The sequence below is a fragment of the Pinus tabuliformis genome, chromosome 3_1 (genome assembly GCF_031772625.1).
Source record: "Pinus tabuliformis cultivar Carrire ecotype Pingquan chromosome 3_1, CPIR1, whole genome shotgun sequence".
NCBI classification, from domain to species: Eukaryota; Viridiplantae; Streptophyta; class Pinopsida; order Pinales; family Pinaceae; genus Pinus; species Pinus tabuliformis.
Genome location: NC_142301.1, coordinates 483,823,093 through 483,837,039, shown reverse-complemented (window position 1 = coordinate 483,837,039; position 13,947 = coordinate 483,823,093). Strand labels below are relative to the sequence as shown.

Below are 13,947 nucleotides of genomic sequence, written 5' to 3'. Positions count from 1 at the left end.
ATATAATTTTTTTAGTTATTATGTTATTTTAGAAGTGTTTAAACAGTAAACCAATATTATACTGAAATTTTGTGAAGGCAGACTAGTTAGTTAGTGTAGGATTTAACATTCACCCCGTTTTAGATTCAAATCTCAAATCTCACAACTTTTACATATAAACAAGGGGAGCTGCGACGCAGCGAGTCCCTGCGTGAAGTTGAGCCTGTAATATATAGTCAATGGCATAAAACAATGAACTGAGTTTTTAATATCCCGAGGAGGGCTTCAAACTTGATATGATATCTGGGTGGGCAACGAGCTGTGTGCATAGGGATGTCTTCAAAACTGTTGTGTATGTCTAGTTGTAACTGGGGTCATCGCACCCCTGTACAAATCAGTCTACATCACATTATTCCTAGTGCAATGTATTGCTGCCAAATTGAATACACAAAGTGCATGCAAATTTCTGTTTAGGTGACTACTATACTTTCAGTGATTCTTCTCTTGGGTCGGGAATTGAAATCCTCTGGTTCTCAGAGCATTTTTCTATGACGTTTTGCAGGAGTAATGAGAAACGTCTTGATTGTATCATACAGCAATAGCTCAAAGTGCTGTTTGTTCTTTCCACTGGCGATATGCATCATGAGACAAATGACAGATGCTTGTAATGCAAGTACTTCTCTATTCCTCACCCCTATAGACACTTAAATATGAATTAGTTAATTTGGATTTTTTTCTTTCCATGCTGTGCGTTTGTGTATTTGCAGCCACTTGTTCAATCCTGCATGTATGTTGTTCAAATTACACAAATTCAAGTGGATTGACAATGTACATGGAATGTAGAGATCTTACTTTTCAGATCATGAGGGTTATAATGTTTACTGTTATATGGATATTGACATGGATGATGTGATTGGTAGATGAAAGAATCTGAGAATGGTGTAAAACAAAGAATAAAGAATTATGTCTGTTTTGTTCTTGGCTTTATTTTAATCTCTAAAGTTATCAACTATATGTGGAAGGGATCTTCTTTGCTGTATTTTTGCGCCTCTTGTGTATCTTTGATACTTGTGCTACCTATTCATCTGAACATTAAGCATACATTAACCAACCCAGAGATCAACTTCTCTACTAGAATTGGTGGCGTGAAGAAGTGACAAAATATGAGATTAAACTTGAGATTACAATCACTGGGGCTATATATAAATATCGGCAAATAAAGGAATTTGTATTGATACAAAAGTTATAGTAATAGATGGTAATGAGATTAAACTTGGCATTACAATCATTGCAGTTATAAATAAATATTGACAAATGTAAGAATTGTATTAATGTGGAAGGTAATAATAGATGGTAATCAGAGGAACTTGAGATTACAATCGGGGAATTGAGCCTCAGCTTGAAGTTCCTTATCCAAACTGAGTTTGGGAGAACTTTACATTACTGCTGTCCACATGTGTATATATATATTTATTAGTAATTAAAAGAACTGATCTAATACAGATGTTATAAAAAATGGAAAAATGTTCCGTGCTCCATTCCGTCTGCTAAAAACAATGCTTGACTCCCAATCATTTTCACTGCTCACGACTGTACTATGTTATAGGCAGCCGGAAACCATAATAGAAGGTTCAATGGAATCAAGTTTTATGTAATCAATATTAACAGCAACAACTAAATACACTAAATAATTTTTTCCGAAGTTCAAATTTTGATTAAAGAGTAGATATCGCTACATATATTATATTGCAGTACAGCTATGCGTCTTAAACCTGCAATTGCTTTGCAGTATAAATTGAATAATAAGAGTTAGCAATCAGTCAAACACTGAACATAATGCGCTGGCAAGGCTTGCACGACCATTCGGGAATCACCCTATGTAATCATATGCCAACAATAAAACTCTAGAAAAATCCCTTTTATCCGACGTGAGTGATGTTTTTTAAGAACTCAAGCGAGAAACAGACTAGGAACCAAATCAAAGGTGTATGTGGCACGTTCGAATGACTCATTAAAACTCCACGCCTGAAGCCCTTTCAGAAGTAGCTCTCCACGCGTGAAGCCACTCTCCACCCGTCAAACGATGATGTTGATGGTGGTAAGTATTTCTCTAGCACTGGATTCACTGATATTGCCTCAGGCGTGGGAAACGGCGAGGCAGATTCCACTGGTGTGGTCGGTGGACTTGGAGGCTGCGGCCACTGTCTTCCGAGGGCGCCGCAGACTCATATAAAGGACTGCATTTTGTTCGCCGAATTCGAATCTGGGGCTGTTCCAGTTCCTGCTCCCGAACGAAGGTGCAGGCGAAGGCGATGGCGATGACGCTCGGGGTGTCTGAAACCTTGATCTGCTGTTCTTGGAAGAATCCATGGAATTCTTTCGCTGGTGACTTTCAAGCTTGAGGACTTGGAAATTATCCTTTTAGCAGCATTTAAATTGTTTTCATTGTTAAAAAAATACTGTAATGGAATTTGATTGCTTCTGTTTTGTCTTGGCTTATGCTATAGCATTATATTTTGTTACTTCATTTTGTAGGGCGCACTCACCTTCAAGTAATTCATCCATCACCTTCAAATGCCCACCAGCAGCAGCAAGATGTAGAGTGGCCCCAGGACCTTTTGGGCCAAATGCAGGTACATTCACATGTGCACCCATATTGAGAAGCCGTCTCACCTACACCATATAAATAACAGAAGAAAGACTGTCAAGCAAGAAAGCACTTTTTTCCAATATTTTTGCATATGCAAAAGAATGGTGAAATCAACCAAGAACAGTGGTAAGTAACAGACGATTTCGTTAATTTCGAAATTTATATCCAATTAGAAAAGACTCTTCTTTTGCATGTATAGGTAATATGATTCTATCAACGAAAAACAGTGATCAGTACTCACAGACAAGGTGAACACATTTGAAATTAGGTTCTGTGAACACATTTGAAATTAGGATAAACATATGAAATTTCATTATTTGCGCAATAATCAGATGAAAAGCAAAAATAGAAAAAATAAGGCAGAGATTAAATATTTGTGTCTGGTGCCTTGTTTCTCCAGGATTTCTCAACAGATTTTAACCGACGCTAGCAACCCCCTGTGATTTTGTTGTCTGTTTTCCCAGGCAGGTGAAAATCGGTGCATTCGCCCTTCTATCAAGCTGGATTGATGCTGCCACTAATCCTACATACAGAAAGAAGCATAAACAATTTCAGGTATTTCATATTGTTTGTGACCTCAGCATGGGAATAAAGAGTTATTCTATCCATTAACTGAACCTAATTTAAGAAAAAAAGCACGCCACTACTAATTGCTCTTCGAAAAGGAACATTTACCCAGAAAGGGGGTTTTTCACGCCTGATGAGATCAACATTGGTCCAGCAAGATTCATCAACGAAGTCCATGTATTCGCCCTTGTCTTTCAGGGGAGATGCTGCGGTTATGGACGAGGTGTAAGTGCAAGCGCTCAGAATATCCAGACTCCCATTCACCGCGGCTTGGATAACACCAGTCTGAAGCGCAAAAAAGGGAAAAAAAAAAACAGAAGTTAAAACCCCATACTCACAAAGTTGAATGGGAACCCTAAATAATTATTTACCTCTTTACCTCTGGATCTTTGGTGTAATCCGTGGGAGTGGCCATGTGAACCACGAAGTCACAGCCATGAACGGCAGAATCGAAGCTGCCCTGTGCATTAATGTCAGCTTTGAAAAGCGTAAGCCTCTCCGTGGCTCCCGGCAGCGACAGAATATGGCGAGTTGAACAAACCCCAGCAGAACCCCAGCAGAAGCTAACATGCAACGGAATGCAATAAAGAAGGAAGACCAGGTGCAGGGCCAAAGGCAGCATAGTACAGAAAAGACGATGAGCTCGGTTGACTGCTTTGCTCGACTCATCCGGTTCAGGCGTTCCCTTATGCAGCAAGGGAAAGTGGGCGGGGAATCAGCATCTGTTGTGCATGCAGAGTGACACCTCCCGCCATGCAAACATTGACCATACGGCCGACACCTGCGAAAGAACAAGCACGTTAGCAGCGAAAGAACAAGCAAGTTAGCAGACAACGAATTGAACACTTAACATTAAACATTAAGGGATTAATGTCAGCATTAAAACTAAACCGCACACCGTCAGGGAGACTTGAATATGGGTAAGTATCAGTTTAACCTAAGTTCGGGCCTCTTCCGCCTCGGGAAGAGGCCAAATAAGATGGCGAAGGATGGCTAACAGTTAACGGCTTTAGAAACTTAGGACATCCGCGCTCTAACCACCGTATAACAGACAAGCAAAGGGGTCAACTAATGCTAAGTCGGGGTCCCTGCGATTACTATAGTCCCTGCCGGATACTTTTAAATCTTGCTCATTAACTTCATGAATGAAGAAAGTAATGATATTTTTTAAACCTGACTAATTAAGTTCATGAACTAAGAAAATATGAGAACTGCAATGATCTTTTTTAAATTAAGAAAATATGAGAACTGCAATGATCTTTTTAAAAAAATTTCATTTTCAAGTAATTTGTATAATTTTATTGGTAAAGTGAATAGGTTTAATAATTTTATGGGCAGTGGCTCATATCCCCCAGCCCTTGACCCTTGAACTCTAACTCTAACTTGACCCTACAGCTCAAACTCCAACTTGAACCTCTACACTACCCAAGGCATCTCCACATCACATAGCGGCGGACAGAACCACCTCACATAGCCGATCATAAACAGACAGATGGTCATTGCTGATAGCCGCTAGTTGATGCAGGCATGCCAGTCATAGCTGGGCTGGGATATTCGGTTGAGTTCATGGGATCCCGGACAGGGCTACTCGGCTTGGCTGAACGGTTCGGAACAATGTAAGGAATGAAGACTTGTTACATACTTTATTTCACGAGAGTTTCATACGCAAGTCATACATAGCGATCATAGCCAGTCATAGCAACAGATTACCCATGCTGGAGAGATATTGATTCGTGGACAACATCTACCGAGAGGACTACAGATCACATCTTTTGAGTTCACAAATTTACATTTAAAAGTGAAAAAATGCATAAACGTTTTGTACATTTTAATAATGTATTCATATTTAGTATTAGCTGGTAAATAACTCCATAAATCAATAGATATAGAATATAAATGTTTGGAAATGTACCATGAAAATGGATGAGCAGTTTAGAACTTAAGATTTTGCACGATTCGTAAATGGAAAAACCGGATGAATCAATGTTTACTTGACTTGCTTGAGCCATCAAGATCAGGGAAAACAACATTGGCTTGACTTACAGATGCTCATGGATGGATATGTGATGGATATGTGGGAACTTTCCAGTCATCTTTCTACTTGGAAAACAACATCGGCTTGTCTTGGTTGCACGGTCAATAAAGTTCATGGATATCTTTGAAATTTCAAGTCATCTTCCTACTTGGGAGAGGATGGAACTGTTGTCAGCCCACCCCATCTCTATCGGTCTGGACTCCGCCCGTGTATGGGCATTGCTCGCTGGCAAATCTCTTCGTTCAATACCAATGCCCTCTGAAAAGAGAGGAGGAGAATCATTACTCTCATTTTCACATCTGATGGCCTCTTTTATTTCTGTCACCACTTCAGACACGCTTGGCCTACAAGATGGTGTACCCTCCACACATCTAAGCGCTAATCTAGCAACCTTAACTATTGATCCTATACGGTAATTTCCATCCAACCTCTTGTCTATGATTACCTCTATCTCACTAGCGTTTCCATCCATCTTCACATACGGTGTCACCTACAGATGACGAGAACGTATCCAGTTTTGTGAATACACTTCAATAAAGTAAATTGTATTGTTCGTTTAGGTGATTTATCATAATCAAATTTCTTACCCATTGAATGAGGTTAAGTTCCTCTTCACTTAGATTTGCATTTATGGGTTGTCTGCCGCATGTCATTTCCAACAACACCACTCCGAAACTATATACATCACTCTTCGGAGTCAACATCTGAGTGCGGAAATACCTGCACAACATCCCGAACAGAAAATAAGATTTCTCTAGCTTTCCATAATTAATTGCACTCCTACAATATTGCAGAAAGAGTGCAGGGCATATGAATACATACTCTGGATCGAGGTATCCTATTGTCCCCTTTACGGCAGTGTTGGCATAAGAAGGCTCTCCATCCACTGAGATCCTTGAGAGACGAAAATCGGCCAGCTTTCCATTCATGTTGCCGTCTAAAAGGATATTGGCAGACTTAACATACCTGTGAATTATCTTTGGAGTGCAACCCAGATGCAGGTATTCCAGTCCTTTCAATCCAAAGCGCAGGTGGATCACATGAATATTATAGTCAAGCTTAATTTGTTGAAAGGTAAGATCGAAATTAGATTCTATCAAATGAACCAACCTTTCTACCACATAGATCTACAGTGCTCTAACTTATTTAAAGACTTACCCTGTGCTGCATCTAAAGCTATTTTGAGCCTTGTTTTCCAATTTAGAGGGGAAATCTCAGCACGACTACCTGAAAACAAAAACATATTTTTTTCACTTATTCTGAAATTAATATTAACATGCATCAACTCAATCAAACAATATTACTTAACAACACATTTACCGTAAAGGTGGTCCCTTAAGGACCCTTCAGCCATATGCTCGTAGATAAGCATAACCTCTTTCGAATAATGACACCAAGTTCTTGTGATGGATTTTAGAAAGAAGATCAACCTGTTTGTCAAGTGAAACCACTCACATAATTTTACCACACATATATATTGACGTCGATATAATTAAAAAAAAATTATGGTTTAAAAACCCTAGGAATACATTCCACCATACTAATGTCAATATAATTACAAATATTTTATAGGATTACCTCATTTTGGAATGGGTGAACTCCTTCTCTAAAGAACACGGAAAGCCCTTTCACGGCTATATCTTTCTCTTACCATTTACCGAAGAATACTGATCCAAAACCTCCTTGACCAATATTTTGATGAAAATTTTGTGTTGATTCCATTATCTCTGTTAACTTGAATGCACGGGATTTTGTTGAATTTGGGTGCATAATTGTCAAGCAGTCTGCAATCCTTGTAAATTTAGAGTATATCAAAGCGTCCGTGTTTTCATAGGGGAAATTCACACTATGATTTATGTTAAAATATATTTAAACTTCAAGTTGCTCCCTAACCTTCATTGAAATGTTGTTTAGTCTTGAATTTCTTCCAATAAACAGCAACACCCACGGTCATCGCTAAAGCTATTAAAGCTCCGCTTATCGCTATGCCGATTACAAGCCTGCTCGTTTTTGCTAACAGACAAATTTTGAACCAGGAAAAAATTAAACAAGAGTTACATGTGATGTTATAATGTAAATGCAGGAAAAACACACACATATATATATATATAAAAGAAAATTGCATACTGAAACAATAGTATGTATGAATGATTGTAAAACTACTATATAATTTGTTTTTTTGTAATTCTTTATATTCATTTCAAGGCTTGAGAAAAGAGAAAACAGGTAAATTTGTATTGAATTTACCCAAATTTTCAGTTAGTAGAGAAAATTGAGTGTCTTGTGTTGTGTTGCTATGGTGTATGTGTTTTGACAAAATCGCATTTAGAAGGCTGGAAATAGTGATGTTAACGCTGAAGAAATAAAGAACAGCTATATGAACCCATAAGAAATTGCTTTTACTTAGTGAGATTCAATACCAGAAGAAGGGGCAGAAGCGGCAGAACCGCAGAAGATGACCGTATAGTTAGTGCCTGCGGGGCAACTGAACGTGCTGCTGCTGGAGTCGTCACTTGGATAGCTGTAGGCCTGGGGACATTTTGTCTTGAAGAAACGCGAATAGTTAGTGGGACAGCAATTGTTCCCCTCGTAATCCCCAGTGCAGCAGTATTGTGATTTACTGAAAATAGTGCGGGCGCTCATGCATGCGTCCGTTACCCTCAATTCTGAGGGACAATTGGCAGTTATGTTGCTGCTGCAAGCGATCGCTTGGCACTTAGAGTTAGAGGGTATGAACGAAATTGGAAGGTTGAATCCGCCGACGAGAGAGATGTCATAGTAGTCGAGGTTGGACACTTGATTGAGACTGTACTCAACCATAGTCGCTGGGGCTGTTCCCTTTCCTTCACAGTTTACCACACCATGGCAGTCCCCAGTTGTGCAGTTGCTTCCAAAGGAACACCCAGTGCGCCCCCATGGCAAATGGCAAACAATAACCATCCCACCATTTCGCATAAAACGTCGTGTGGGGTGCATAATGTGTGGTTTCTGATGCTGAGCATTGACAATTAACAGGCGTGTGGGGTTGATAAATAATCACCTCATGGTAAAACATAAAATATGCAATGAAAATTTAACATGGGTAACCATTAATGACATAAATCACTCTTATAGAGATACCATAAATTTAGGAACACAGTAACAATTTCAGATTTATAAACTAATCAGGGGACACTAATAGAATTCATTAAGGATTTGTGAATAGTTCACAAGTCTATTGTTTATTCACTTGGCTATTGATTTGAAAAAATACCAAATTAGTTAACCTGTAGAATACACCGGTCCCAAAAATAATTGCATGGTCATGGTAGGATTTCAACCATCTTCTGTGTTGAGCATTTAGATTACCACAAGCTTGTGTAACAAAGTTCAGTGCATATAGGTTTTATTAACTAATAGGCTACGATCTTGTCAGGTTTAGATTCATGGCATATTCATGTTGTCCTTGTTAGGTTTACGAATGTGACCGGTACGTGCTACACATGGATGGAATTTGGATTTATCTTTACCTATTATCTTTATTTTTTTTAATGTAATGTTTGGTTTAAAATTTTGTTTTTTAAAATCGATGTTTTCTAACTTCTTCACCCCTGTGAGCATCCCCCGATGCAATGAGTGCTAAGTGAACTATTCAAAAATCATGAGAAATTAGCCAGTTACGACTACCTCTCATGGAAATGGTCATACGTTTGAATGACTTACTTAACGCAGTTGAATCCCAAAAATGATATCTAATATAATGCACTGCGTAAATCCCCCATACTTAAAATTCAAAAAGAGTCAAGGGATCTCTACTTGAATGGTTCATGAGCCATAATACTTGATAAGGTTTTGCAAATGGGGTAGCAAGCTAAGTGGGCTTGATTGTGGGGAAAAAACTCCACAGTTAAGCGCGCTTGAGCCAGAGGAGTTCTGGGATGGGTGACCTCCTGGGAAGTCCTGGTTACCGGGTGCAAGCCCCGGAAGTGATGATTGATGCTATGTGATTCGTTCTCCACATTTCACTAGTTTCAATCCCACTTCTTCACCCCTGTGAGCATCACCCGATGCAATGAGTGCTAAGTGAACTATTCAAAAATCATGAGAAATTAGTCAGTTACGACTACCTCTCATGGAAATGGTCATACGTTTGAATGACTTACTTAACGCAGTTGAATCCCAAAAATGATATCTAAAGTAAAAATTTGATTAAAAATTACCTTTTTAATAATATAATTACGTTAAAAAAACACATATTTATCATTAAAAAACCAAAAAAATTAAAAAAAAAATTAAGTTAAAAATTTACACATATTTATCATAAAAAAACAAAATAACTCTGTCACAGAAATAACATATTAAAACTTAAATCTTAATTCGAAATCAAATAAAATTTGTTTCCAATTTTATTTCGATAACACTACTCTCCTATATTGCGATTAGAGTGATCTTGAAACCGACTATCAACTTTGCTCGGAAAGGTTGTAATTAATTGTTGATATATACTCGAATACTTACGGTTTAGATTTCGTTCATTACACTAATTAAATTTGGAAGGTCTCATTTATTTCATTTCCAGTTTTTTTGGACATGCATTCATATTCCCAATGCAAATGCAGAATTTTTGAAGATGTTAGTTGTGAATATGTATCTTAAATACAATAATTATTTTGATAATCATTTCCCAATATAACAACATGGTCCTCAAGTTTTCTCATTTCTGATTTATTATTATAATTAATAATAATTATAATTTATTGTACATTAATTTAAATTTCATATTTTTTAATAAAAATATTTATTGTTTATTAGGATTGGAATTTCAAAATACAGTTATTTTTTAATTTTTGAACATTGTTATATTTTTTCTACTTATTTTTTAATATTAACTAAAATTTTTGAAGATTTTGTAAAATATTAACCTGTATTTGACAAACAAATTGCCGGTCAAATTCCATCGTGCTGCCCACTGACCTCAGTTTTGTCAGCTACTGATATAGTTTCTTTCAAAAGCATCAAACTGTATGAAAAGTTATTTCGATGTGCTTTATAGCTAATTTAATCCCTCAGAATGCGCAACTTGGATACCATTTCTTTGATAGAGGCTTACTTTTACCACCGTTTTCAAAAGCCAGAGAAACGTTTTAAACGAATGGAATAGACCTTTCTTTCTGCAAGTCGTGGAGTTCCGTACAATAAGTCGAAGTTCATCGTCGGGGACCTGTCTTTTCATATTGTACATCGAGGGCAGCCCGAAGCCAAAGTGAGTTGGGTAGAATTACCGCTCTTTATAGGAGGGGCCATAGAAAGATGGATTTCCATGAACCAACTTTTGAGAAGAAATAGAATAAAATGGCCATAAACTGTTGGTTTGATATAGAAATAATAGGGCGGCCTTGCCTTCATACTGAATCCAGCCTAGCATTTATATAGATTGGAAATTTCATTGGCTTTTCGGAATTTGAATAGGTATTAATGACGTTTTCATAAACATATAACGCGTTAATAATAAGTTTTGTACAACTCTGAGCACGTCTAAAAACGAATATTAAAAACTTTTGCACATCAAATACAAGCAAAATACCTGACGACGGGCATTTTGAGCGTCAAATTCCATCCTTGGTTCTACACATACACAATCCTTTCTTATCTGCAACCAATTTGGCTAGAAGGAACCATAGATTAGCCCATCTGTGATTCCCGTATATGTTCCATATTTCAGTTGTGCTTGTTTTGTTCACGGAAGAAATCTTACCTACATACTCGTGCCGTTTGAGATGGACACTCAAAAAAAAAAATAATAAATATTCAGAATTGTCCATAGAGGCTTGTATATCTCTTTTTACACTCTTAGTGCTTGATTATGAGGGTGGTCTGCATTTATGGTCAAATTTCACACTTATGGAGGCTCATTTGATCCTGTGTTTGTCGGCATCTTAGAAGTAGGCGTTGTTCACCTCCAATTTCAGTTTTCATTGGATATATGCACATTTCAGTTTTCATTGGATATATGCACATTTGGTCTCACATGATATGTTAGTGGTGATCTACCTTTAATCTTGTACTGTAAATTGTATGAATTGGTTCTTTATAGTTTATTTATTTCCATTTCATCGTAAATTAAGCTATACGGAATGTCTCACCTAAAAATGTGTGTTATTCCCTGTTATTATGAGTTGATTGAGTTTGTAATCTAAACTTTAGTAGCATGGCACTGCAATTAACATTTGGTCAATAGCTTCCAAACAAAAATGTGAGCTACTGGCTATAGGTTATGGGTTGCATTTTTTTTTGGGGCTGGGATATGCCCACGATTGTTGTTTATCTAAATCTTAGTCATAATGAAAGGTTTTGGGAATTATTTAATTGAAATAAATGTACAGTGATAAAGGTTGTTTCTATGGTAAGCGTGAGACTTTGTTTATTTAAATATTTATTTAAAAAGATGAATGATATTGTTGATTTATTTTTATTTATGCTATTTCCAAGAAACATGCTTACTATGTTTCTCTTCTTTGGTATTGATGTACAAGTTAGTATTTGTATCTTTGTTGAGTTTGCTTCAAATAAAATGTTCTCTTCTTTGGTATTGATGTACAAGTTAGTATTTGTATCTTTGTTGAGTTTGCTTCAAATAAAATGTTCTTTATAGAAGAGTATGTCTTTAACAATCTATTTCTTAATTGAGATAGGGCCTTATATTTCCCTTGTACATACTCACATTTTGTAAAATGCAATGTACCTGTTACATTTAGAAAGATTTCATTTGTGTCATCCACTACTTGACCTTTATGGGCGTTTGGATTTTGAGCTAGAGGTCTATCAATATTAGTTGAATTGTTTATGCATATTTACTGTCTATAAACAAGAAGAAGGGTAAGAAAGAATGCTATATCTGAATATATTTTGTTAGATTCCTTGTTTTCTAACTATTTTCTTTGCATTGAAGGAGTGCATAACATAGGAGGGTGGGTATTAGACCTAAATTTATTGTACAAAGAAGTAACTGGTTGTGTTGGGCTTGAAGAGGTATACCACATCTCACTCTTATACTGGGTGGTTCTTGAATTTTGAGAAGCTTCTAATGTTTTGTATGCAGGGTGTATTTCATACTCATTAGGTTATGGTATTAGTGTGATCCTTGGAAATCTATCTATAATTTTAGCTAAGTAATTATAAGTGAGCAATACTAAACAATGAAAGAACATGCAATCATCCAAGCTACAAAGCATTGTAGATTTCGTTTTGTTGTTGCTACTGTATTTAGGAACTATATAATATTTGTGCAAACACATTGGAGCTGTTGTAGATTTTGTTTTGTTGTTGCTATTGTATTAAGGAGCTATATAATATTTATGCAAACACATTGCAAGTGTAAATGACAAAACTACTTATGGACTATTTATTATGACACTGTTTTCAATTTTTTTTTTTTTAATCTTTATGATATTCCATTATCTGTGTCTTTTCTATACATGGTTTTTTATTAATCCTTTTCAATGTTAAAATTACAAATAGTATTTGATGGTAATAAAGCCAAAATTCTAGTTACATGTATTTGTCTCAAAGGTTATGGATGTGTTTATCCTTTCTCAATTATATTGTGAATTTCCCACTCTAAAGGAATTATAAATATCCTCTTTCACTAGGAGGAGTTTGATTTGGTTGTGTGAAATTGCAGTTGAATTTACATGCACATGGTATATTGAGAACCTAAATGTTGTCTATATTGTATCTTTGTAGACCCCATGTTTGTGTTTCACATATTTGTGACAAGGATGGAGAATACATATGTTTCCCAGTCTAAAGGAATTATAAATATCCTCTTTCACTAGGAGGAGTTTGATTTGGTTGTGTGAAATTGCAGTTGAATTTGCATGCACATGGTATATTCAAAACCCAAATGTTGTCTATATTGTATCTTTGTAGACCCCATGTTTGTGTTTCACATATTTGTGGCAAGGATGGAGAATACATATGTTTATTTTATTTTTCTTCACAAAGGACTCAATACATATTGTGAGTAGGTTTAATTCTGGTTGGTGAAAGAGTTAGTTAATTAAAAAATTGAGAATTTCAAGTAAAAATAGCTAGTTAATAAAGAAATTAAAATTCTTTTGTTTTTAGTGTATGCAATTTTTGTATTGAGAGTTATAATGATATGGATTTTTAGCTAGTTTATAGATTATAGAGTTTAAAAAGATAATGTCATTATGTGTTGAGAAATTTTCGAAAACAATACTTATATATGCAATTTCAAAAATTATCATAACTTCTTGCATAATCTTTTAAAAGATATTAACTCAATGAAAGAACACCTATATAATCTTTTAAAAATTTTAAAAATTGTTAGCTCAATGAAAGAACGCCTACCTCAATTTTTTAAAATTGTTAACTCAAGAGCACTTGGATTATAAGCCCCAGGGGTTTGGTGGTTTGATTCCACATCCTAAGATGAATTAATTAAATGCTTTTGATAATGTATTTCAGAGATGAGGTTGACTCCGCCGACGAGAGAGATGTTATAGAAGTCGAGGTTCGAATATCGTTGGAAACTGTACTCGACCAGAGTCACTGGCCTTGTTGGCCTTTCTTCACAGTTTAGCACACCCTCACAGTCCCCGGTTGTGCGGTGGCTTCCGAAGTAACACCCAGTGCGCCCCCAAAAATCTGCCACCTGTCGAATTGGCAGTGATTTGAACCTTCGATGACTCTCCTCTGTTCAACTGTGTCCCGT

At 36.5% G+C, this 13,947-nt stretch overlaps 2 protein-coding genes, 1 long non-coding RNA gene and 1 pseudogene across 3 annotated transcripts; 1 reads left to right on the top strand and 3 right to left on the bottom strand.

Moving 5' to 3' along the window:
* The first annotated feature begins 243 nt into the window (after positions 1-243).
* Positions 244-720, top strand: LOC149187906 (uncharacterized). The gene is made up of 2 exons (XR_016256218.1): positions 244-453; positions 542-720. It is a non-coding gene; the product is annotated as an uncharacterized LOC149187906 (long non-coding RNA).
* A 1,742-nt stretch (positions 721-2,462) lies between these two features.
* LOC149187905 (putative anthocyanidin reductase) lies at positions 2,463-4,111 on the bottom strand. Its single transcript, XM_089412898.1, has 3 exons — positions 3,576-4,111; positions 3,305-3,481; positions 2,463-2,652 (listed from the first exon to the last, which is right to left on the bottom strand). Exons 1-3 carry the CDS (start codon positions 3,816-3,818, stop codon positions 2,476-2,478), a joined length of 597 nt encoding a protein of 198 aa, XP_089269024.1. The 5' UTR covers positions 3,819-4,111; the 3' UTR covers positions 2,463-2,475.
* Positions 4,112-5,367: 1,256 nt separating this feature from the next.
* LOC149187904 (putative LRR receptor-like serine/threonine-protein kinase At5g48740) lies at positions 5,368-6,618 on the bottom strand. The gene is made up of 5 exons (XM_089409822.1): positions 6,552-6,618; positions 6,390-6,458; positions 6,054-6,243; positions 5,819-5,951; positions 5,368-5,721 (listed from the first exon to the last, which is right to left on the bottom strand). Exons 1-5 carry the CDS (start codon positions 6,601-6,603, stop codon positions 5,368-5,370), a joined length of 798 nt encoding a protein of 265 aa, XP_089265948.1. The 5' UTR covers positions 6,604-6,618.
* Positions 6,619-7,499: 881 nt separating this feature from the next.
* LOC149187903 (pathogenesis-related thaumatin-like protein 3.4 pseudogene) lies at positions 7,500-8,171 on the bottom strand (annotated as a pseudogene).
* Positions 8,172-13,947: the final 5,776 nt, after the last annotated feature.